The sequence below is a fragment of the Gopherus evgoodei genome, chromosome 14 (assembly GCF_007399415.2).
Source record: "Gopherus evgoodei ecotype Sinaloan lineage chromosome 14, rGopEvg1_v1.p, whole genome shotgun sequence".
NCBI lineage: Eukaryota > Metazoa > Chordata > Testudines > Testudinidae > Gopherus > Gopherus evgoodei.
This window is the reverse complement of record NC_044335.1, coordinates 16,810,628-16,836,186: the sequence shown is the minus strand read 5'-3', so window position 1 is coordinate 16,836,186 and position 25,559 is coordinate 16,810,628. Positions and strand designations below refer to the sequence as shown.

At 43.8% G+C, this 25,559-nt stretch overlaps 1 protein-coding gene across 2 annotated transcripts; it reads right to left on the bottom strand.

Moving 5' to 3' along the window:
- Positions 1 to 1,345: 1,345 nt before the first annotated feature.
- Positions 1,346 to 24,142, bottom strand: LOC115634865 (ubiquitin-conjugating enzyme E2 variant 1). Of its 2 annotated transcripts, XM_030532808.1 has the most exons (5): positions 24,036 to 24,075; positions 9,148 to 9,195; positions 7,366 to 7,514; positions 3,503 to 3,628; positions 1,346 to 3,126 (listed from the first exon to the last, which is right to left on the bottom strand). In XM_030532808.1, the coding sequence occupies exons 3-5, from the start codon at positions 7,408 to 7,410 to the stop codon at positions 2,980 to 2,982; spliced, it is 318 nt and encodes a 105-aa protein (XP_030388668.1). In that variant the 5' UTR covers positions 7,411 to 7,514; positions 9,148 to 9,195; positions 24,036 to 24,075; the 3' UTR covers positions 1,346 to 2,979. The 2 variants fall into 2 exon arrangements, with proteins under 2 accessions (XP_030388668.1, XP_030388667.1); XM_030532807.1 differs by lacking the exon at positions 9,148 to 9,195 and having other exon boundaries at positions 24,036 to 24,142.
- Between the last annotated feature and the right edge of the window lie 1,417 nt (positions 24,143 to 25,559).

Here is a 25,559-nt window from a genome sequence, read left to right as displayed (position 1 = left end):
ATGGACTGTTGGGTCTGTTCCACCAGGGCAATTTATACATCTTCTGCAGTGGATGCACATCTCAGTGATTTGGGTTCAGATCATCTTTGACTTAGATTGGAATGCTGGTATGATGTTCTGTTGACCTCTCAAAAAAAAAGTCAAATACTCCCAATGAAGGTTTTAAACACACACTAAGTCCTTTCCTCAGCAACTTGTCTCCATGATAGTACCATTTAAGTTATGTTTAAGCATGACTGTTCCTAGCATAGTTTCAAAATTAGCGTGGACCAGGGTTCAGGATCCGGAATACCCTAACCTTTACATGCTACCTGTTGTCAGAAGTTTGTGGGATTTGAAAAGTTGATTACTCAAGGTATTAAGGCCCTCAACTAAGCCTTGTCCATGTTATACAGGATATTGCAAAGGTAATCTTAAAAAACAGTACTGGTGTCAAGAAGCACAATAATCAGCCACCCTTCTGCTTTCCATTTACAATAATTTCAGATGCCGAGGTCTTTGAAATAAACCTTACAAGCTGATGTAGCACTAGTCCCAATACTGTTTCCACATTTTACAAGATAATTTCTGCTTCACCATATGGCGAGTATTTCAAACCAAAACACATATGAACATAACCCCTTCCCCCGCACAATCCTACCTCCCCCCCACCAACACAAAGAGCCCAGTTCCCTAAGACTTTAAGGTGAATTCACAAGCAATATCTAATTTTTCCCGTTCAAAGAAGGCTCTCTTCATAGCCAGAAATACCAAATCACAGATAAAAATAGGGGATATGAAGTTCTGAACAGAAATCCAGCTTTGCAGAATACACTATTACAGAGAGAAGGACAAAATCTTAAGATGGGAATGAATCTGACTAATTGACTTTCCAGCTTTGAGTCCCCCTCACCTTTTCTTCCTTTTGTGACTACACAGACAGTAGAACAGAACAGGCTGCAATGCCTGGATTTCATTCTCTCAGAGAGACTGCAGCAAATGAGGCCATCGTGGTAGGCACAAGTGTAGAAGTTTTCTGTCTGAAGGAGTTTCTATTTCAGCAGTTTTTTAAGATCATCACAGGAAGGACCCTCCAATTATTTTGGGTCTGGCTTTAACTTAAACCATCACACTGATGCGACTCATGTAAAATCCTCCTTTACACAGTACTCTCAAGGAGGCAGCAGCACAACCAAATCAGGACAGTTGTTTCTTTCACCACACAACATTAAATTATACGCAAAAATTTTCACATTTTACTATTAAATCAGATCACCATATTATGATCTGTAACAAGATACTCCAAAACATTTCAAGATTTCCCTACGTGATCAAAATTCTAAACATAAATACAATTAAAGCCTTGTCATATTAATGCACACTTTTTATTATATTAAAATCAGGCAATGGTCTGATACAATAAAAAGGCTGCTTATGGAATACTGTTATGTTAAACTTTAATTACAGAGGATGTTAAATCCTTACAACTAATATTTTCCTCAAAAAGAGTTAATGGAAACATCAATTGTTCATTGATTTGATAGCCACTGCTTTAAACTGTGGTTTTTTACACAAACACTGAATTTGTCATAAAACTTAGGACACACTAGGTTGTTTGTATTTAAGCTTGCATCCACATATCAGCAGTTTGTGGTCCAAAACAGTAAGTCAGAAAAGGCAGTGATTTGCCAGGAAGCATTGCCAGTAAGGTGTCTCTCTAATCTGCTGTGCACACCATTTATCCCCAAATCTTCATGGAAGAGTTTCTCTCACAACACCTGAAGTGTCAAAACAAAGTCTACACTAAGCTGATTTGTCTCTAATTGTCAGGTCTTTAAAAAGGGCCAAAAGTAAGTGCACTGTTTATTAGTTAACAGCCTCAGGTCAATTTTGAAGCACTGAAATTTGACTGGTTGTATTGGAGTGTGTGTTTAGAATTTCTACATGCAGAGTTTTCCCATTAAAGTTTGGCAGCTAGCAAATCCAAGCAATCCTGGTAAATTACCACTCTTTTCACCATGTCAAAAGCCTACCTAATAACATCAGCCATGGCCAGCTTGGCGGTGTGGCAGCAGTGCCATGGGGGCAAGGGAGATCCAAGTTTGCGAGCAGAATAGATACTCTTGTTTCCCAGGCTGGTGAAGACTAAATTCATTGCAAAAACAAAATGACAAGCATGAGGGGACAGGTCAGGTGATTGCCCAAACACTTTCCCCTGCTGGCCACTGGCCAGGGGTAAGGAGAAAAGTCACAAAAGGGGCAAAAATAAAGCAGCACCCCCTCTAGGAAGATGGGAGAGAGGAAAGATTGAGAAAACCCTGAATCCCTCACCCAAGGCCCATGTTATTGGGGGAGGTGTGGGGGGGGGGCAGGAAGAGAAATACAATCTGTGCTTTGGCCAAAGGGAAGAAGAAAAGCCTGCCCTACATTACTAGGACATAAACAATAAAACCAACCACAGTCACATTCAGCCTTTACTAGAGATAGCACAAAGGGAGGGATGACTGAGGTTAGCATACATCCCCATTAGTAGTCCACAAAGCCCAGCATAGTCCTGGAAGCTAAAACCTTTGTGTCTATTCTAATAAATAGCCCTGAGCTTCAACTCTATTGCAAAAGACAGAGAAAGGGAAAAAAAAAACCCCAATAACCCAGGCCAAACACACAGCAAGGTGATTGTGTGATATATGTTTTCACAGTTGAATAAAATGTGCCACACTGGTCTTGACAGTAATAAATTTAAATAGACTTTTCTTGATACCAGAAGTTCAACTATGTGGATAGTGGTTACACATGACAGGATTATTTGTTATAGCACAACTTATATTTCAAATGAAAAATTAGTATCATTTACAGTATCTCAAGATAAACTTCCTTTGAATGGGAACTTCCTTTCCAGTACTTTGAGGTCTACAAGATGCATCTAGAAAATTTACTACTGTGGAAAATGAAGACAGCTTAAATTGAATAAAGGGGCATGATTTGTTTTTGTTTTTTAAATTAATTGCTGTAACATTGTCCTTCAGGTGGCTGAGGAAGTTTCATATTTTCTTTAGACATCATTAGACGCCGAAGCTCTTGCAGAACAACTTTGATACTATAAGAATTCTGCCATTTTGCTAGGACTGATATGGCTCTGGGATCCACCTAAAAATAGACAAAAAACACCACTCCTGTCAGTCCTCGGAGTCCAAAAAATATAGCTGCTTATCAGACACGGTGGTTTTTAATCAAGTTACTGCCAGCAAGTTTGAAAAAGTTAACACGTTTAGTTTCCTTTCAAGCTTAATAAATGCTCATACTGTGTAACAACCTGAGTGCTGCTAAGGCAAAAGAGAGGAGTTAGCAATATCTTTAAATTACTGAAACATATTTGATGACAATTACCTTACACCTCCCCTCTTCCACTACTCAAAAAGAAAGCAAAGTATTTGTTAAGAAACACCTGAGTAAAGATGTATGTTCAAATTAACGTTCAATGTTTTAACTACGTTAACATAAACAGAAAAAAAACAAAACTTACCACTCCATTAGAACTATTTACTCCATTCATATTAATTTTTGTTACAAATCTTACAAATGGAGGTGCTTCTGGATATTTAGGCCCACATTCTATTTTAAGGCTGTATATTCTGTTTTCATAAATTGTCTGGAAGAGAAGAACATCTGTGTCAGGCAGTATTAGAATCACTCAATTAAAATAGTCATCAGAGACACAAAGTTTAAGTGCGACACACATGGCAGATGTTTTCACATTTGCTAAGCTACACTCTGAAAATTGCCAGAAAAATTCAGTTAGTGCCCAACATAGACAAAGCGTGTCATGCTGCACACCAATAATTAAACTATCATCTATTTATCAGATTATGGAATATAATCGACATCCCTGCTTGGAGATTAATTTAGAGTAAAGTAATCCAGTATCTCTCCATAGACTTCAGTTTCATACTAGGCAATTCAAAGGCATATGCAGTTTTGAATTGTAGGTTCAATGGGTTAGACTACCTCAGAAATGAAACCAATGCTTTATATTAGCCAGCTATTTAAACCCAATTTTCTGTAAAAACTATAGCTAGACCTCGATTTTTGCACCGTATTCATAACTCGCCGAAGTGAGAGTTGTGGGGAGATAAGGAGAATGCTCCAAATCACAATACATTCATGGGTCACTCCCCATCCTCAGACCAGGAATCAAAGGATTATTATTTTTCACAGCAATTACACTGTGCTGGTGCCTTACGGACATAAGACAGTCTCTACCATGAGGCGCTTAAAATCTAACTAAATATGTGGAAAGGAGGACATAAATGTACAGGAACTGAAGAATATATCTTGTTCTTTTGCAATTTTTAAAGATGATTTAAGACAGTGGGGAGAGGAATTAGGACAACTAATGGGGGGAGGAGGGGAGCGTGAAGCTAACCAGAAACTACAAGAGTTTTAAGTGTTCACATGGTAGACTGGGTCAGGGAGGGATTCCAGCTGTAAAAGGTAACAATGAAGGGAGCATGACAGAAAGCCACAAAGGGGGGAGGCCTGGATAGATCAGAAAGTCTCCAGACTGGGAAATCTGAGCACAGATTCTTGTTGAGTCAACATGGCTCTGAATGCCAAAAGACGAGAATGGCTCAAAAACTACAAGTTCTGTCATCATGCAAGCATACGGGCACTCAGAAACATAATGCTGTGTGTTTTTACACAGAGAGCTCTCTATGTAAAATCCTACTGGAGATAAGCCACAGGCAGGTTTTACTTTAACACTGCTAACTAAAATCAACTGTATACCCTCAACCTGGGGAATAACTTTGGTGTACAAACAAATGGAAGAACTACTTCACACAATGCACAGTCTGGGGATGTTGTGAAGGCCAAAACTACAAATGGATTCAAAAAAATTAGGTAAGTTCACGGAGGACAGGTCCATCAATAGCCACTAGCCAAGATGGTAATGGATGCAACCCCATGCTCAGGGTGTCCCTAAGTCTGACTGCCAGATGCTGGGACAAGATAACAGGGTACAGATCACTTCATGATTGTCCTGTTCTGTTCATTCCCTTTGAATAATCTGGTATTGGCCACTGATGGAAGACAGGATACTGGGCTAGATGGACCATTGGTTTGACCCAGTATGGTCATTCTTGTGTAGGTACATTGAGGTAAAAAATACTTCTGCCTTGTCTCTGCTAGGATTTTACATTGAGAGAGCTCTCCTCAATGTAAACACACGCTTAAGTGTAATCTCTTCACAATTATGGCGCAATTTGACTAAAGACAGATTGAGAAAGAGGCCAGCAAGCACTGGGATATGATCTATTACAAGATTTAGAGTAAAGAGACAGACGCATATACATATCTATTACTAGTAAACTAGAACCTGCCAGTTTGAAACTCAAGTAAGAGTCACTGTATTCATAGACAGGTATACACACAAATGCATTTGCAGTGGTCTTTCTATGCAACAGTGACATCCAGTGGTCAGTTATGCAGAGCAGGATTTTCTAGTGGCTTTGGTAGGAGAGATCTTTTTAAAAGGTGTCAGACAGGAAAGGTGAAAAACAGAAGACAGTTGTGAACCGAGACAAAAAGTTGTCACCTCTAGACAGATTGGATTATCCTACACAATTCTGACATCAGAATCACTTCACTGTACTTTGCTCCCATGACAATACTTCTGTGGTAAAAGCACAGGTGTGTGCAGATTTCAGTCTCTTTTTAAATATTTGTTTAATACAAGACCGTTGAATGACAAGTACTAAAAGACAGGATCATGTAAGTGCCTATAGTCAATAAAAATATTTACAGCCAACATTGAGGTTGGCACCTCAAATCTTCATGGAAGACCTTCTCTCAGAACACCTGAAGTGTCAAAACAAAGTCTACATTAAGTTGATTTGTCTCTAATTGAACGGTAAACCTTCAGCTGCTGTATTATGTTCGGTCAAAGTCACCCTATCTCAGAAATGGCTACAAAGATAGGTGCAGATATAGGCAATGAGAGCATCTGAAGGCTTCCATATAATGATAGGTTGAAAAGACTGCGCGTACTTAGTATAGTGACGGTAACACGCACTCACATTTATCATTCCATAGCAAAAGAGCAAGGGGATAGATAGTCAGTGAAACTGGAAGGCCGCAATAGTGATGAGAAAGGGGTGTGTGTGTGTGTGTGTTTTTGTTTTAAGATACACATAATGCATAAATGACATGTGGAATTTACTACTGCAAAGTAGAGGCCAAGAGTTTAATAGGATTAAAAAAAGGATATGACATATGGATGAGAACATATAGTTACATTATCCTTCTACATCGTTAAAAAGTAGAGATACAGCCTCATGAGACACAGCAGAAACCAATCACTGACTGATAAGGAGTCACCTATGGGGACATTCCATAGATGGTAGGGCCTAGAGGCCTAAAGTGGCTCACCCCACTGTAGAGACATCAACAACATTCCTGCCCAAATAAATTAGTCCAATTTGTCCACTACAGCCAGAGTGTAGTCACATGGATCATAGCTCTGAAGAACCATCATAGCAGCCATGTTTTGGACTAGCTATGAGATACTAAGCTTGTCACCACTGTAGGTTTCAGACTGCAAGACCATGAGGTTAGTACATAAGGTACTTTGAAAATATCAAATGATATGGAAACACTAAGCCTAATTATTTGTCTCACACATAGTGATAACATAGCTGTACCACTATCATCAAGACGTCCTTTTTACTAACCTCTCTAAACAGGAGGACAGATACTCTCCAGCTGCAGCATTACTGTAAAGAGCATGGTAGCATTATAAAAAGCCACTCTGAGGCATATTAAATACACTGATTGGGAGACAAGTGATAAAGTCAAAAGCACAGTTTAGTTTATGGCTAGAATCTCAAATTCTAATAAGAGTTTTCTGAGTTAGCTGAAACTTTAAAGTTTTGCTACAATAGAAATACTACCCCCCCACTCCCAAATCCTCAAGAAACGCCCTAAAGCGATGACCAAAATAGAACTGAACTAAGGCAAAATATGTTAATATAGAAGGACTGGCTAGTGAGATATTACCAGTATTAGCTCCATATTTAACTCTTAAAGGCTTTGAGACTTTGCTGTAATTCAGGGCTACAGGGGACTAGAAGATTACTGTGTAAATTAATCTGTAAACGTGAATGTCACTTGTGTAACAGAGCTAATCAATTAAAAGGTATCAGCATTGTTTAAAGTCATAAGCAGAAAGATATACTGGCATATCAACCCCAATTTATATGCCAAGTGAATCTGGTTGCATACATGTACCCACTCAGATACATGCATGAGAATGTCTGCAAGGGAAAAAAGGGGAGAGGAAAGCAGAATTTTGAGTGACGCTGGAATTTAAATCTGAAAGTTGATGCTTACTCTTGGAGGCCCAATAATCATTCCTGTCCATCTTGTAAGTGTCATATCTTCATCATCTTCAAGACCCCAGCTAACTGTACCATCTCCTACTCCTTTCTGACCTTCTTCAAGTTCTTCCAACAGTCGAAAATTACGAGGAACTTTTACTCCTAAAAAGAATCAGAAAAACTTTGAACTGAGAGTATTTGGCAGTGATATAAGACTGGATAATTGGACTGCTACTTTTGATAATCCTATGTCAAAACATTTAGACCAAAACCTTGAGAAACAGCAATATTTCTGAGTGGCAGTATTTTCATGGTGTGAGGAAGATACAAGATCAGACATTAAATATAAAAATAAGTGGAAACAAGGAGTCGTCTTTTTTTTTTTTTTAGGTAAATACAAAAATCATGCTAGTGAGCCAAGGCAGCTAGGCTCTGCATTAGTGCATACAGCCAGAGGAGGAAGAGGACCTCTGTGTATTCAGAGATGTAAGCAGCATTATTTACTTCCTGCTTCCTTACAGTCTGTCTTCCTACTTTATGTCCATTTGATTTAGAAAATAAAAGGTAGAAGCTACAACATTTTGTACGAGCCTGGACATCTATGACTCTTTCCAGAGTATTTTTAAAAGTAGCAAATCAATCTGTTTTGTAACAAACAAGTTAATTTGAAATTAATTTTAGTGGACTTCAACAGTGCAAGATCTAGCTGAAGTACTTATGTGGGCCCCCAAAATTGTAATATCTGAGTACCTCATCATCTTTAACAAACTTATGCCACAACACCTCTGTGAGGTAGGGAACCATTATCAGTACCATTTCACAGGTAGGGAACTAAGACACAGAGAGGCTAAGTGACTTTCCCTTCAAGACCAAGCCACAGCCATTAAGAATCCTGAATAAATCCTATTCTCTGTCATGTTCTTTTTTTTGCTCACAGTACATGCTTAAGAACAGTCCTAAGAGAAACAAAGATGCATTGATAGGACAGAGAACGCTAATGGAGTTATTTTCCACTTGACCTTCTCAAGAAATTTTTGTTTACAGAAATACCAAAAGGTTAACTGTTGAATAGTTGCATAACATGCAAGATGACTGAAGAGAATGCCTAGTCCCCTTCTCTTGCCTCATCTGTTGGTTAGCATAGAAGACAGAAATTCTGTTTATGGGACTAAAATGTTCTCAGTGATGAATAAGCTCATCTAGTGCTCAAGAAACATCTCTAGTACATGACATGAGGGAAGAGGCAAAGCAAGAGCCTTGAAAATATCTCCTTTGACTGCTTGAGAACCTGGAAGGGTTGTCACATTGCATATGAGAGAGTTTAGAGAAGGACAACTTTAGTGTCTTTAAAGTCTCCCTCAAGTGTCTTAGAAACCTAAAAGGGACTAAATGGCAATTCTGGTTTTGTTGTGGAATCAAAGTCCTAATCCTCAAAGCTCTACAATATACATTAAAAAACAAAAAAATCGAAACCCTTGAACTGACATAAGAATGCCACGTAACCTGGACACACACACACACACAGATCAGTTGTCTCATATTGGGCATCTAAAATTATGACACTTGACAAATTTGGCCTTAATATCATTCCGCCTCAACTCTCCATTTGTAAAGCTAGGCTAATACCACCACCTCATCTCATTGGGAGCTATGAAAATAATTCATTAAGATATGTAGATACCACAGAAGAGCCCAAGATGAAGTTAGTTCTGTATTCAGTGCAAGGTTTGGATGGTTTGTGGTAAGGAATGGAGCCACATATTGACAAGGATAAAAGGAAATATTGAATAGCTACCCAGTCAGTGAGCACCATCAATTCTGTGCACTGAATAAGGCAGGAATCCTGTGGGAAGAAAGCAGTATGTGATCATTTGATTAAGGACTATAATAATGTAAATACACAGGAAAGTCAAACTAAAGTTCAAACGGCAACATTAACTCCATCATTTCCTAACCTGAATGTGCTGGACTTTGAAACCTTACTTTGGTGTGGGGGAGAGTGTATATAATATTAATATAAGTTCTTATGGAAACAGACGGCAACATTGTTTTAGGGCTCTTCCAAATATTCTGATTCAGAATGAGTCAGAGCAATGAATAGCAAGGGTCCTAGAAATAAAAGATTGTAGAGTAGCAATTAAACTAGTCTGTGGATCGCTGGTGGTCCAGAGAGAGCTGGCTAGTCATAGGGCTTCCTAACTGCTGTATCACATGAAGAAAGGAAAAAAAAAGGCTAAAAACAAACTGAGTATTACTGCTACAGAATTTGTTTTGTTGCTAGTGTCACAACTGCAAAGTGGTGAGTCCATGAGGCAACATCAAAATGTTGATTTCACACTATATAAAAAAAAACTGGAAAACCCCTGTTTGGGGCAGGGGAGGGGGAAAATCAGTGTCTTACCCTAGCACAGCCTGTACAAGGGCATCTTCTGTCTGCATACTAAAGCATACAGCATCTGTGGAAGTTTGGTCCTAACCTGGAACTTGAATGAAGTTCAAAAAAACCATACAAACTGATGAAGATGAATTTGTGAATTTAATGAGGGGATGAGGAAAGAGTAGGAAGGCAAGAAAACTTATTTTAGGATGTATGATTGGATAACTATGTTCTTATCTGTTCTGTGCACATTAAATATTTGCCAAGTTACTTTTGCAAGCTAAACCCGGGGCAAGTTCTATGACAGAAGAGTATTCCTACACCAGCTGACTCAAGAGTGAGTCATCTACATTTTCCACATATGGCAAATACCTGCATAATTTTTTTTATTAAGTGTAGTTATGGAGACTGACAACACAACAACAAAACAAACCTGTTTGCTTTAAAAGCCCTTCAATACAAAAACAGAATACAGAAGAAATAAGTAGTTTAGTCCAAGTTCTAATAACTACATCACCAAAACAGGCATCAGATTATAAATTTTAATTTAGCCAATTCTTTATGAACCAGAATACTCTGAGCAGCAGTTTCAAATTTCATTTAAATTATGACACAAAAGGTAGGAGAAAAATCTGCATCTGGACAAATTGGAGAAATGGTCTGAGGTAAACAGGATGAAGTTCAATAAAGATAAATGCAAAGTGCTCCACCTAGGAAGGAACAATCAGTTTCACACATACAGAATGGGAAGAGACTGTCTAGGAAGGAGTATGGCAGAAAGAGATCTAGGGGTCATAGTGGACCACAAGCTTAATATGAGTCAACAGTGTGATACTGTTGCAAAAAAAGCAAACATGATTCTGGGATGCATTAACAGGTGTGTTGTAAACAAGACACGATAAGTCATTCTTCTGCTTTACTCTGCGCTGGTTAGGCCTCAACTGGAGTATTGTGTCCAGTTCTGGGCACCGCATTTCAAGAAAGATGTGGAGAAATTGGAGAGGGTCCAGAGAAGAGCAACAAGAATGATTAAAGGTCTTGAGAACATGACCTATGAAGGAAGGCTGAAGGAATTGGGTTTGTTTAGTTTGGAAAAGAGAAGACTGAGAGGGGACATGATAGCAGTTTTCAGGTATCTAAAAGGGTATCATCAGGAGGAGGGAGAAAACTTGTTCACCTTAGCCTCCAATGATAGAACAAGAAGCAATGGGCTTAAACTGCAGCAAGGGAGATTTAGGTTGGACATTAGGAAAAAGTTCCTAACTGTCAGGGTAGTTAAACACTGGAATAGATTGCCTAGGGAAGTTGTGGAATCTCCATCTCTGGAGATATTTAAGAGTAGGTTAGATAAATGTCTATTAGGGATGATCTAGACAGTATTTGGTCCTGCCATGAGGGCAGGGGACTGGACTCGATGACCTCTCGAGGTCCCTTCCAGTCCTAGAGTCTATGAGTCTATCTTAGTTTACTGCCTGCAGACCTCATGGAAATAGTCCAAAGAGAAATATATATTATATTATAAACTTCAGAGCAAAAGGATAAAGATTACTACAGTGAACCTGCTAGAGACTTAACTATAGCAGCACTGAATGTTAAATCTCCAGTTTCAGTGGTTTATAAACTAGATATAAATTTTAAGTCTTGACTAAATTTGTACACATCTGGCCTCAATCTCAGACTTCTGTTTACTAGCTCTGACAAACCCCATGAAGAACATTTAGTTTTACAGTGGGGATTGGAGAAAAAAAAATCCACTTGCCTGCCATAAGTGGAGAAGCCTTATTTCTATAGATCTCAAGTTCCTAACGAAGAGTTGCTAGCCTTATGGTTATGAAGATAGCATTCCAAGTGCTAAGTGACACAGCACCCTCTTCATGAGCTTTGCTCCTCAGAATTCCACCAAGCAGCAGCAGACTAAAATTAATTCTTGGTAAGTAATTATCTATTAAGTCATCTCAGATTTTAAACTGCCTTCCAACAATGACTTGCCAGACCCAGGCACAACAGGATAAATTAAGGATGCAGAAGATTGATAAAGCAAAAAATCCTGTCAGACAGAATCTAAGATAATTTTTGTATTAAGAAAGAAAAATATGCTCCCAGGCAGATATATGAAAGTCCTAGTTTGACAAAGGGTCTCAAAACATTCCAAAGTTCAACTCCTATCAACCACTTAAGTACAAAAAAATTAACAGAGCATATGTTAATTCTTAGACCTCTTGCATCTTGTCAGTCTGAGGTACAGTATTACAAGTTAGAGCACAGAAAGCCTTGATATTTAAAGAGCTGGTCTACACTGGGGGGAGGGAATCGATCTAAGATATGCAACTTTGAAGTATCTTAGTTCGACTTATCTGGCCATCCGCACAGCGGCAGGTTGACTGCCGCGGCTCCCCTGTCGACTCCCCTTACTCCTCCTGCCGAGGTGGAGTACAGCCGTCAATTCGGGGATCAATTTATCGCATCTAGATGGGATGCAATAAATCGATCCCCGATAGTTCGATTACTACCCGCCGATCTAGCGGGTAGTGTAGACGTGGCTTAAGTGTTTTTAGTTTAATTAAAAACCACTTAAAGTAGTTCAAATAAGTCACACAAAGAAATGTATATTTGATGAAGCAAAAAAAGTAAAGTCTATTACTCTGCTTTTCTGAGCTTTTCCATCTTAAGAAATTTCAGTTATATAATTTAAATAATACCAGATTCAGACTTGTACAACCAAATTGAAGCACACAGTATGTTTTACAGAGGTAAAGACTTTTCAAAAACTGGGTCCATTTTGGAAGCACCAAAGTACTTTAGCAACGCTAGTAGGTTCTGATACAATGAAATGGTCAAAATACTTTGACGGACAGATGCTGCACCATGAAAGTTAAAAGGAGTTTTACCACTGATTTCAATATGCACAGAATCAAACCTTCAGAGTAAAGAGTTAGTTTTACATTGGCATGACAATGAAAGATTACATCTGTAGCTTTTCTTTCCACAGAGGAGTTAAGACACAAGCATTTATCGTTTGGCACATACGGATTTATCTCAACTGTAAGGGATTAAGCACAAGAATTTATGGCTAATACATTTCAGTAATTAGGAACTCTAACAAAAACAAGTCCTTGTTCTGTCAAGGATAATTTTACATAACTAATTTAAAGAGGAAACCTATCAGATTCTGATCTCTCATACCAATTTTAACTTTGACATCAGTAATTACTCCAGAACTAACTAGCTTAAGTGAAATCACATCTTTCAACCAAAACTTATCTTTTGTACCTAAATACACAAAACAGCTAGCAAAAAAATGTTTTAAAATACTTTCCATGTTACGTTTGATATTACAGCCTTAATTATATCTGCTCCAAGTATTCTTCTTTGGAACTATTTTAAACGCTAGATTTTCCAACAATCACACAATTAAGTACTCTTTTAGATGCAAAATTTTGTCCTCAGAATTCTTTTGAAGTGATGCGATATTTAGTGTTTGATTAAAGGCTTTTGGTTATGACACAAACTGTAAGAAGCCAAGAAATGTAAAGTTCATATGTTGCCCTTACATGTCATTGTACTCAAACAAGACAACAGAAACTGACTTGTTCTGAGATATTTAACCAGCCCCCAAACTCTATGAAATACTTCTGAATAACATTAAGTGCTAGTTGCATAATTTTATACTTAAGTGCATTCCTTGCAAATTAGACTAAGGGCTAGTCCACACTAGAAGTGCTAAAGCAGTGTAGCTGCGCCGCTGTAGTGTGTCTGGTGAAGACGCTCTCTGCTGACAGAAGACAGCTCTCCTGGACGCATAATAAAAGCACCTCCCTGAGAGTCACTAGCTGGCTGACGAAGGCCTGGTCTACGCCGGGTGGGAGGTGGGGGGGAAATCGATCTAAGATACACAACTTCAGCTATGAGTATAGCGTAGCTGAAGTTGACGCATCTTAGATCGACTTTGATTGACTTATTTCGTGCCCTCGTGGTGCAGGATCAATGGCCGCCGCTCCCCTGTCAACTCCGCTTCCGCCTCTCGCTCTGGTGGAGTTCCTGAGTCGACGGGGAGCACGTTCGGGGATCGATGTATCGCGTCTCATCTAGATATGATACATCGATCAGCGATAGATGGATCACTACCTGCCAATCCGGTAGGTAGTGTAGACATACCCATAGTGCTATTTACACCAGCACTTGGGTTGCTGTAGCTTACGTCATTCTGGGGGATGGCTTACTGACACCCCTGAGCAAGATAAGTTATATTGTAATAACCTGTAGCCCTAAAATTGCTTATAGAGACTTGCATTTCCATTAAAGAGGTCTCAAACTAAAGAAAACTTTGTAGTACAAATTAGACAGTTGCCATATCAACATTGTTTAGTTTTTCAGCTGTGAAACAAGCCATAATAGCTACATCAGCTACAATTTATTTTACTAAGGAAGTCATTCAAAACTAATATTTGGGGGAAAATATTTACACCAACTCTTATGAGACAAAAATATTTGCTTTTATATGTAACAAGAATATTGGTGATGTTGAGTTCTACATTCTCTCTCAAACTTCCACCTTCCAAAAAAAAAAAAAAAATTCCTTAAGTACTGCTAGAATTTCTGAAATTAATGCCTTTGATTAAAAAAAAGCTTCTAAATAGCTGATCCTTTTGTACTCAATTATAAAATAAAATGCAAGTGTTATCTGGATATTAAGATTAATTTAAAACAGCAGGAAATTCACACCAGCAGATTAGAGCAAATATGATACAAAACTTTATCTTTAGCTAAAATCCTGTGTCAGTTTAATATCAGGTTTCTTATAAGCACACAGGAACTGCCATACTGGATCAGCCCAAGGTCCATTTAGTTCAGTAACGAACACCAAATGCTTCTGAAGAAGTTATAAAAAAAACTTACTGTAGGCAGATGAGGGATAATTTGCTGTCCATGCTAGATCTCATCCTGCTTTCTAGTAGTTAGAGATTGGCTTAAACCACGAAGCTCAAAGCCACTTAGCATTAACTATCATAATTCTGGATATTCTCGTTATCCAGATACATGTCTAATCCTTTTTTGAATTTTACTAACTTCTTGGTACAAGCAATATCTAGTGACAATGAATTCCACAGGCCAGTTATGCATTGCACAAAAAACCTGCTCTCTTCCCAGTTTTAAATCTGCCATCTTTGGATTTAATTGAATGGACCTTAGTTCTTGTGTTATGAGACAAGAAGAAGAACAGAAGCTATCAATCTACCTTCTCCACACCCGCTTTTTTATGTACATTTATTGTGTCTACTCTTATTCATCTCCTTTCTTTTCAATCTCTTCATATGAATTTTTCCACATCCCGTATCACTTGTCATCTTTCACTAACTCTGCAAAATCCTTTTTTGAGATAGGAATACTATCACACAGTACTCCAGATGAGGCCACACTATTGATGTATACGATAGCATAGTATTTTCGATATTATTCTCCATCCTATTCTTTATGGATCCTAACACTTTAATTTTAACTATAGCTGTGCATTAGGCAGAGATATTAAATGCCTTAACTTATCTGCAACGAAGCCTTGAATCCCGAACTGCATTAACTCAGGAAAACCAGAACTTTGTAAGATGTATGAGTAATTTATTTTTTCCCCTCCAGTATGTATTATTTTGTATTTAGCAATGCTGAACTTCATATACAATCTTGGTGCCCAATAACCTAGTCTGGTTAGCTCCCTCTGAAGTGCTGTACAGTCCTCTCTGGTCTTGACTAGATTAAGTAACTCTCTATTATCCGCAGACTGTTACCGTTCTCATCTCATTAATAAGTTTACTACATGACACTGGACCTAAAAATGGAACCTTGAGGTACCCTGCTGTTAAATTTTTGCTATGATGAAAGTTGACCATTTAATCCCAGTGTTTTCTGTCTAATAGCTAGTTTTTGATCCATTATAACACTTTGCTTTTCTCCTCATGACTCCTTAGATTTTTCTGTAGTCTCTTATGAGGCACCTCGTCAGAGGCCTTTTGAAAGTCTAAAAATAAGAAGTTCAACTAGTTATTCTTTATTCACACATTAAAAAAAATCTGAGATATAAAAGTGTGTCTTCCTTTGCAGAAACCGTACTGGTTAGACCATATCATATCAAGATATTTCAGAAACATTATTATTCAATTTTTAATTATTGTTTCAACCTATTTCTTAGATGTAGATATAAGGCTCACTGGTCTGTAATTCTCTCAATCACTCCTGGAGCCTTTTTTTAAATATAGGTACAATTGCTACCATCCAATACTCTGGAACAGTGCTGTCTTTAGATGAGAAATTGGGTATTTTTGTTAAAGAGGAAGTGGCTGGTCTCTTAAGTTCTTTTACTGAAACACTATATGCTACAGATATCATTCAAAGATGTCCAAGTGCTTTACAAATAAACATGCATATCTCACAAGGATTTTGTGAAACAAGTACTAGTAAAGTAGATTTTGATAATAAGATATAGGTTGCTTGTCAAAAAGCCCCATGATAAATCAAAAGGAAAAAAAAAACAAAAAACAGAAAACCCCAAGAGACTAATTTCCCAGGTCCTTGTTGTACCCTTAAGACTATACTAATGAAGCTTCCGGTATCAACTGTGTACATTACCAACAGTATCACAGTGTCACTGTAACATTACCGAGAATGAGTCTAAAAACTGCATTGTTGGCCACATGGCAGGATCTATTACCAGCAACAGTTGCTTCATTTACCAACTGAACAAAGCCCAAAGTTGTATTTAAATTAAGTTGTTGGCCTCTATTCCAAGGTTCCACAATTAGAGGTTAGGGCAAAGTCTCAGAATTCCCATACCATGTTAACAAAGTTACATACCAATTTTAAGAGTTTTTGCCAAAAGTAGTTAAGGTACACAACATCCTATCAGCAGCAATTTAAACTTGAACATAACCATTAGCGCATGCTCTTTAGTAACATGCAGAGTTCCTGCACCATTTTTTTCCCCTCTAGCCATATATTACCTAAAGTACAAGCGCTCCACTTTCAATACTACAAGCGCCAATAAAGCAGAGCTTTTAGAACAAGGGTGAGCAAACTACAGCCCCCGGTCCCATCCGGCCCACCTGCCATTTTAATCTGGTCCTCAAGCTCCCGACGGGGAGCAGAGTCTGGGGCTTGCCCTGCTCCGGCACTCCAGCTAGGGAGCACAGTCGGAGGCCACTCCATATGACTCCCAGAAGCAGCAGTTATGTCCTGCTCCAGCTCCTATGCATAGGGGCAACCAGGGGACTCCACTCCGCACGCCGTCCCCACCTCAAGAGCCACCCCTGCAGCTCCCATTGGCCAGGAATCACAACTGAGAGCTGCAAGGGCAGCACCTGTGGATGGCACAGCGCACAGCAGCGCTGCCTGGCTGTGCCTCCGCGTAGGAGCCGGAGGGGGGACATGCTGCTGCTGCTTCCGGAAGCTGCTTGAGGTAAACACTGCTCAGAGCCTGCACCTCGAGCCACAGCCCCATGCCCCATCCCTGCCCTCCAAACTCCTTGGTCCCCGCCCAGAACACCCTCCTGCACCCTAAACCCTCCAGCCCCACCCCAGAGCCTGCACCCCCAGCCAGGGCCTACACTGCCCCGCCCCAGCCCCTCTCCCGCACCCTGAACTCCTCATTTCTGACCCCACCCCAGAGCCTGCACCCCACAGCCAGAGCCCTCACCCCATCCCACATCCCAACCCCAATTTTGTGAGCATTTATGACCCGCCATACAATTTTCATACACAGATATGGCTCTCGGGCCAAAAAGATACATAGAACGTGATCCAGAAGAAGCAACACACTCATTATCAAAACACATTTTACTGGTTAGTTAAGATTGTTCAGGTCTGGCATGCAATGCAGTGCCATGTCATGTGGAACCAGGTACCAATTAAAGTTTTAGACTTTGTCTCCACGAAATGTTGGTTGCATAGCTCCTACTGCATCTCTTCATGCACATCCCCCTCACGTCCACCCAGACAGTGAATTTATGGATCTGCACTGGCTTCAAAAGAAAGCCACTTGCCTTATTCTTCCAGATAAACAAACTGAAAAGTCAGCAGCTGCAAAGGATTATTGGGAAAATATAGCTGCCAGAATGAAGTGACATGAGAGAGCCTGATGAGGTCATATCACAGTTTCATGTTTTATACTGAGTGTTCCAACATGGTCTCCTGAAATATACAGCACATTTGTGGCAGAACACAGATGATATCAGGATTATGAGAACTTTTATATACAGATCCATAAAATACAAGCTTTATGGCAGCAGCTACTGCGCTGCTATAACATCAGGGTTTCTCCCCCTTTAAATCTTGATTCTCTACAACCATTGTTCTTATAAACTTTAAACTGTCTTTGGAAATAAGATCTTTCTCTTGGGATAGCCTAAGATTTGTTCATTTGCTACTTCAAAGGGGAATGTCCTATGATTAATGGATGGATATGTAATTTTACATTTCAACAGAGATTTTAAAACAACTATTCTCATGCAACATTTGAAATCGAACACTGGGGCAAGAACCTGAAAGTGAAACTGACTTTCTTATCCAACTTGAAGAAACTAAGCAGACAATGCCCGTAGAATCTGTAACTAGACTTTGAATATTCTTATAGTTTTAACGTAAGGCGTTTACTTACGGATGTAAATAAGTTTATTTACACTACGAGATAACGCTGGTAGAGTTCGTTTAGCCTTTCGAATTAGATTAACAACAAAATTAAAAGCCACAAAATCCTCAGTCTTTGAAATATATTAGGCCTGTAAAGGACATTATGTCAAGCCCTCCCTGTGAAGAGCTATGTGCTACAAAAGTGAATACAAAGACATCTAATTTCATCTAGACAATACTAGTTTTAGCCCAATAAGTGACCAAAATGATCTGGGGGTTTTCAGGTCTCATGACACAGCATTAGACAGAAAAAAAAAAGTGTTCAAGTATGTAGCACCTGCAAGTCATTGCTTCATCAACAAAGAAAAAGCAGGGCCCAACTCACATTGTTATTTTATCCAGTTGCCAGAGTCTGAAGCCTCATTTTAAACTTTTACCCCAGAACTGAGAAAATAAGTACCTGATAAGTGAGAACAGACAAAGGCTCAACCTTAGGAGAGATGCACTATTCTGGTAGGCATAACCAATGACAATATAGACAGCTTTTCCTTTATGAACTGCTAAAGAGATGTCTTCTTGAGTTTCCCAACAGAGATTTCAGCTGACTTAACATTCTCCCTCAAGTCAATTTATATAGCTTCTGTGAATCGAAGGGCTGAGTTACCTTAAAATGCTGCAGCACCAATATAGCACTTCAGTGAACATGCTACCTATGCCACATAGGTGGTACTCCTCCATGAGAAGTTGTAGCTATGTTGAGGGGAGAAGCTGTCTACACTGAGGGTTATGTCAGTTTAGCTGCATCACTCAAGTGTATGGATTTTTTAAACCCCTATGCAACGTAGTTATACCGACCTAACTTCCTAGTGTAGATCTGGTCTCGCTCATGGCTGTTCTTACTGCACACAGTTACACAGGGTTCAGTTCAATTCAGCCAATACAACTTTTGAAAACAGATTCTATCTCCCTTCCTCTATTTCTCCCACCCCCTCCCATGCTGTAATTTGTCATGTCTCAAAGTATATTTATACTTAAACCACTGTGGCTGCACTGCTGTAGAGCTTCAGGCCTAATCTACACAAAAACATTAGCTCGGTTTAGCTATGTCAGTCAGAGGTGGGAAAACTCCACACTGCTGAGTGGCATAGTTAAATCGACTTAAGTCCTCATATAGACAGTGCTAAGCTGATGGAAGAATTCTTCTGTTGATATAGCTACTGTCTCTTGGAAAGGTGAATTAACTCCACCGGTGGGAGAATCCCTCCCATCAGTGTAGGTAGTGTCTACACCAGGGGTCGGCAACCTATGGCACGCGAGCCAATTTTTAATGGCACGCGGCTGCCTGCTGGGACTCTGCATGCCATTAAAAATCCTGCCCCGTGGGGTCCGCGGTCCCAGGCCGGAGCACCAGCTGAGCGCAGCAAGCCGCTGACCCCTCCCCTGCCTTCCCCCAGAGCCCTGCCGCCGCATGCGCAGCGCTCTGGGGGCTGGGGCTGCGCGCTCCCATGGGGCAGCGTTTGGCTCCATGGAGAGGTAAAGATGCTCCCTGCTCATCCAGAGCCCTGCCACCGCGCGCATTACTCTGAGGGGCTGGGCTGGGCTGGGCTGGGCTGGGCTGCGCGTGGGAAGGAAGGCAGGGCTCCAGATGAGCGGGGAGCTTCATGGTAAGGGGGCCGGGGGGGGTGGGGCAGTCAAGGGACAGGGAGTAGGGTGGGTTGGATGGGGGAGTGGGATCCCAGGGGGGTGGTTAGGGGCGGGGGTCTCTGGAGGGGGCAATTAGGGAGCGGGGTGGTGGATGGGGCATGGGAGTCCTGGAGTCTCTTTGAGGGGTGGATAGAGGTCAGGGCAGTCAGGGGACAGGGAGCAAGAAAGTCCTGGAGGAGCAGTTAGGGTGGGGGGGGGTCCTCTGGAGGGGGTGGTCAAGGGACAAGGAGCTGGGGGGTTGGATGAGTCAGGAGTTCGGGGGGCTGTCAGGAGGCAGGGGTGTGCAGAGGGGTTGAGACAGGCAGGGAGCAGTGGGGCGTTTATGGGTCCAGAGTTCTGGGGGTCCTGTCAGGGGGTGAGGAGCAGTTAGATAGGCATGGGAGTCCAGGGGGTCTGTCTGGGTGTGGGGGTGTGGATAAGGGTTGGGGCAGTCAGGGGACAGGTAGGGGGCAGGATCCTAGGGGGGCAGTCAGGGGACAAGGGGCAGGGAAGCTTAGATGGGGGTGGGGTCCCAGGAGGGAGTAGTCGGGATAAGGAGCGGTGGGAGGTCCTAGGGGGGGCAGTCACCCAGCCCTCTGCCCTGAGCCCTGACGCCCGCCACACACACACACCCAGTCCTCTGCCCTGAGCCCTGCACCCCCACCGGCCCCTGTCCTGAGCCCTGTACCACCCAGCCCTCTGTTGACTCCTTCACCCCCCTCCCCATTAACCCAGCCCTGAGTCTGGCACCCCCACACATACCCAGCCCCCCTACCCTGACACCTGCACCCCCTCACATGCCCCCAGCCCTCTGCCCTGACTCTTGCACTCTCCACGTCCCCAGCCCCCCCACATCCCATGAACCCCGCACATCCCCACCCCCACCCTGAGCACAAAACGGGAGTCACATTCCCATCTGCACCCCTCACACCAAATGGGATCTGCCCAGGTAAGTGCCCCCACACCCAAACCTCCTGCCCCAACCCTGAGCCCCCTCCTTCATTCCAGCTCTTAGTCAGACCCTTCACCCCCGACCTGTGCTCAGTGCACTCCCACCTCAGCTCAGTGGAGAGAGAGGAAGAGAATGGGCCAGAACCAGGGAGAAGGCAGGTATCCACTGTATGTGGGCAGGGCTGGGACCCCAGACTGGCAGCGGGCTGAGCGAGTCCGGCAGCCAGGAGCCGGAGGATAGAAACCCTGAGCAGCAGTGGGCTGAGCCGCTCAGCCCACAGACAGTCTGGGGTCCCTGCCGCCAGCCCCGCACAGCCCACTGCCGGTCTGGGGTTCTTGCTGCCAGACCCTTCCCAGCCGGGGTCCCAGCCGCAGGCCCCACTCAGACCACTGCCGGCCTAGGTGAACAGAACCCCAGACCAGCAGCGGGCTGAGCGGGCCGGTGGCGTAAGATTAACATTTTAATTTAATTTTAAATGAAGCTTCTTAAACATTTTGAAACCTTTGTTTATTTTACAATACAACAATAGTTTGTTATATTATATATAGACTTGTAGAGAGAGACCTTCTAAAAAACATTAAAATGTATTACCGCCAAGCGAAACCTTAAATTAGAGTGAATAAATGAAGACTCGGCACACTACTTCTGAAAGGCTGTCGACCCCTGGTCTATGCTGAAGCACTATCGTGGCGCAGCTGTGCCATTGTAGCATCTTAAGTGTAGACAAGTCTCCAGTGTAGAAACTACCTATGCCAACAGGAGAGGTTCTCCTATGAGTGTAGGTAATCCACCTCCTCAAAAGATGGTAGCTAGGCTGACAGAAGATTTCTCCAGCCAACCTAGCACTGTCTACACAGGGGGTTTGGTCAGCATAGCTAGGTCTCTTGGGGATATGGATTTTTTTTTACATGTTGACCAATGTAGCTATGCCAATACAAATTCCCAATGTATACCCTCCCTTAGTAACTTCAGATTTACTCTAATAACCCTGTTAATCAGGGAACAATATCATACTCAGAAGTGATAAAAGAGTGGGACTGAATGCTTGAGAAAGGAATCATGGTGAGGATAAAGGAGAAGCAGCCAAGAACATCCTCATAACTTGGAACAAGGCATCTCCATTCTCCTCCAACCTGGTTTTATGAAGGGCATACCATCTTGACATTGCACAGCCTGGTACACCCAGAACTCTACTCCTCCAAAGACACCCACCCTGGTACACAAGGCACCCCTCCTCTAGCCTACTAAACCCAGAATGCCTCTCCTCTCAACAACACCCCATCCTGGCACACAAGGCAGCCCCTCCTCCAGCCCGGCACCCCCAGAACGCCCTTCCACTCCCCCCAGGACACACAGCCTGGCACACAAGGCAGCCCTCCTCCAGCCCGGCACCCCCAGAACGCCCTTCCCCCCTTCAGGGACACACAGCCCGGCACACAAGGCAGCCCCTCCTCCAGCCCGGCACCCCCAGAACGCCCTTCCACCCCAGGAACCACAGCCTGCCACACAAGGCAGCCCCTCCTCCAGCCCGGCACCCCCAGAATGCCCTTCCTCCCCAGGGACACACAGCCTAGCACACAAGGCAGCCCCTCCTCCAGCCCGGCACCCCCAGAATGCCCTTCCGAGCCAGGGACACACAGCCTGGAATACAAGGCAGCCCCTCCTCCAGCCCGGCACCCCCAGAACACCCTTCCCACCCCCCAGGGACCAACAGCCCGGCACACAAGGCAGCCCCTCCTCCAGCCCGGCACCCCCAGAACGCCCTTCCTCCCCAGGAACCACAGCCTGGCACACAAGGCAGCCCCTCCTCCAGCCCGGCACCCCCAGAATGCCCTTCCTCCCCAGGAACCACAGCCTGGCACACAAGGCAGCCCCTCCTCCAGCCCGGCACCCCCAAAACGCCCTTCCGAGCCAGGGACACACAGCCTGGCACACAAGGCAGCCCCTCCTCCAGCCCGGCACCCCCATAATGCCCTTCCTCCCCAGGAACCACAGCCTAGCACACAAGGCAGCCCCTCCTCCAGCCCAGCACCCCCAGAATGCCCTTCCGAGCCAGGGACACACAGCCTGGCACACAAGGCAGCCCCTCCTCCAGCCCAGCACCCCCAGAACACCCTTCCCACCCCCCAGGGACCAACAGCCAGGCACGCAAGGCAACCCCTCCGCCTGCCCGGCACCCTCAGAACGCCCTTCCACCCCAGGACACACAGCCCGGCACACAAGGCAGCCCCTCCTCCAGCCCGGCACCCCCAGAACGCCCTTCCCCCCCCAGGAACACACAGCCTGCCACACAAGGCAGCCCCTCCTCCAGCCCGACACCCCCAGAACGCCCTTCCTCCCCAGGGACACATAGACCAGCACACAAGGCAGCCCCCCCTCCAGCCCGGCACCCCCAGAATGCCCTTCCCCCCCAGGGACACACAGACCAGCACACAAGGCAGCCCCTCCTCCAGCCCGGCACCCCCAGAACACCCTTCCCCCCCCCAGGGACACACAGCCTGCCACACAAGGCAGCCCCTCCTCCAGCCCGGCACCCCCAGAATGCCCTTCCCCCCCAGGGACACACAGACCAGCACACAAGGCAGCCCCTCCTCCAGCCCGGCACCCCCAGAACACCCTTCCCCCCCCAGGGACACACAGCCTGCCACACAAGGCAGCCCCTCCTCCAGCCCGGCACCCCCAGAATGCCCTTCCCCCCCAGGGACACACAGCCTGGAATACAAGGCAGCCCCTCCTCCGGCCCGGCACCCCCAGAACGCCCTTTCCCCCCCGGGACACACAGCCCGGCACACCCCGATACCCCTCCACCCGCACAAGCGCCTTCTCCGCCTTAAACCCCTCCCCCCGGAACCTCGCCCGCCAGCGCTGGGGCCCCGGCCTAGCGCCCCCAGCCGCCGCCCCTCCAGCCCCAGACACGCCCCGCCGGCGAACCCGCGCTCACGGAGCCCGCTGGGCCGAAGCCGGGGAGCGCCGCGACCTCCGGTACAAGCTGCACCCCCCTCCCCTCCTGCGGCGGCGAGTCCCTCCCCCCCGGCCCGGCCGCCCGCTCCCCGCTTACCCGAGCCCGTGGTGGCCGCCATCTTGCGCCGCTGTCGCTCCGACTAGCCCGGCCCTGCCGGCCACGTCACCTTAACGCGGGAAGTGCGGCGGTAAGCGAGTCCGGGGGCTGCCGGGCGGGAAGCGGTGCGGCCGGGCGCAGTAAGAAAGGGCCTGGGAGCGGGGCGGGGCTGAGCAGGGGGACCTAGACAGAGAGATTTCTAGATGCAGATATCTTGTGTGGGAAATTAGACTCGCGGGCGGGCGGCCGGGCCGTCTGTGGGTTTCTGAACAACGGGCGTTAGACGAGGAAGCGGAGATGAGAGCAATAACAGTAACTCGTACGGAAAAAAACCAAAGGAGGAGTCCTTGTGGCACCTTAGAGACTAACACATTTATCTGGGCATAAGCTTTCGTGGGCTAGAGCTCACTTCGGTAGCTGTATGAAGTAAAAGATCCAGGAGCAGGTATCAATCCATGAAAGGCTGGGGGTTGCTTTACCAAGTGTTGTCAGTTAAGGAGATAAATCAATGAACAGCAGGATACCAAGGGAGGAGAAATAACTTCTGAAGTGGTAAGAGAGTGCATAGGGCTACGTTCAGTGCCTTGCATGGTGACAGGTTTCAGTGGTAGCCAGGAAGCTAGATAGGGGAGCAAGTATAGAATCTATAGGGGAGATGACAGTACCACAGCAGCATACCTGGGATGAAAATAGGACCCATAGTGGCATCTGTAGGCAGTGGTGCTGGAACTAGGGGTGCTGCTGCACCCCTGGCTTGAAGTAGTAACAAACACCATGGTTTCTGTCATAGGCACCCCCACTATAAAAATTATCGTACTCCTGTTTATAGGGTAGTGAAGCTGGCACATATAGAGGAACAAAGCCTGTATCTATAGGGCACACTAGATTATCACAATGCCAGTATCTCTATCAAGAGTTAATGATGGTTATACTATTGTTATGTATTATTTTGCAGCCCCCACAATGTGTCCTATATGTCTATACGAGGGATTAAAAACATAAGCTTCCTGTCTAAAAATGCTTACAACCGAATTTCAGACACGACACAGCACAGGAGGAAGTAACAAAATAATAGGATAGAAAACAGGTGGCAGCAATAAAAGGATTTGGTAGTCAGGTAAGCCATGTGCACATATATGATGCACTTATATGGGAACAGTGCTGGTATCTGGAAACCAAATATGAGAGATGTGCAGGCCACACATCTGTAGGGTAACAGTGACCATAGACGGCAAAAGAAGGAGAAGTTACAGCACCTCTGGAGGAGGAGCTAAAGCTGATCTATAGGAATAACACAGAGGGAACAATGTTAGCGTCTCTAATAACCATTCAGTATCTATCGGAGCATGTATTTTAGAGTTACACTATAGTCAACATTGCAAAACAATTTCCATTATAATGCCTGTTTCCTTACTTTCATAACTGCTGCAATATTGTGCCTTATGGGCAGATATTGTCCATGCTTGGTCTCTACCCCAAGGAGAATGGCTCTAAAAAATTTCAGCAAAATTGAACTTTAATGTC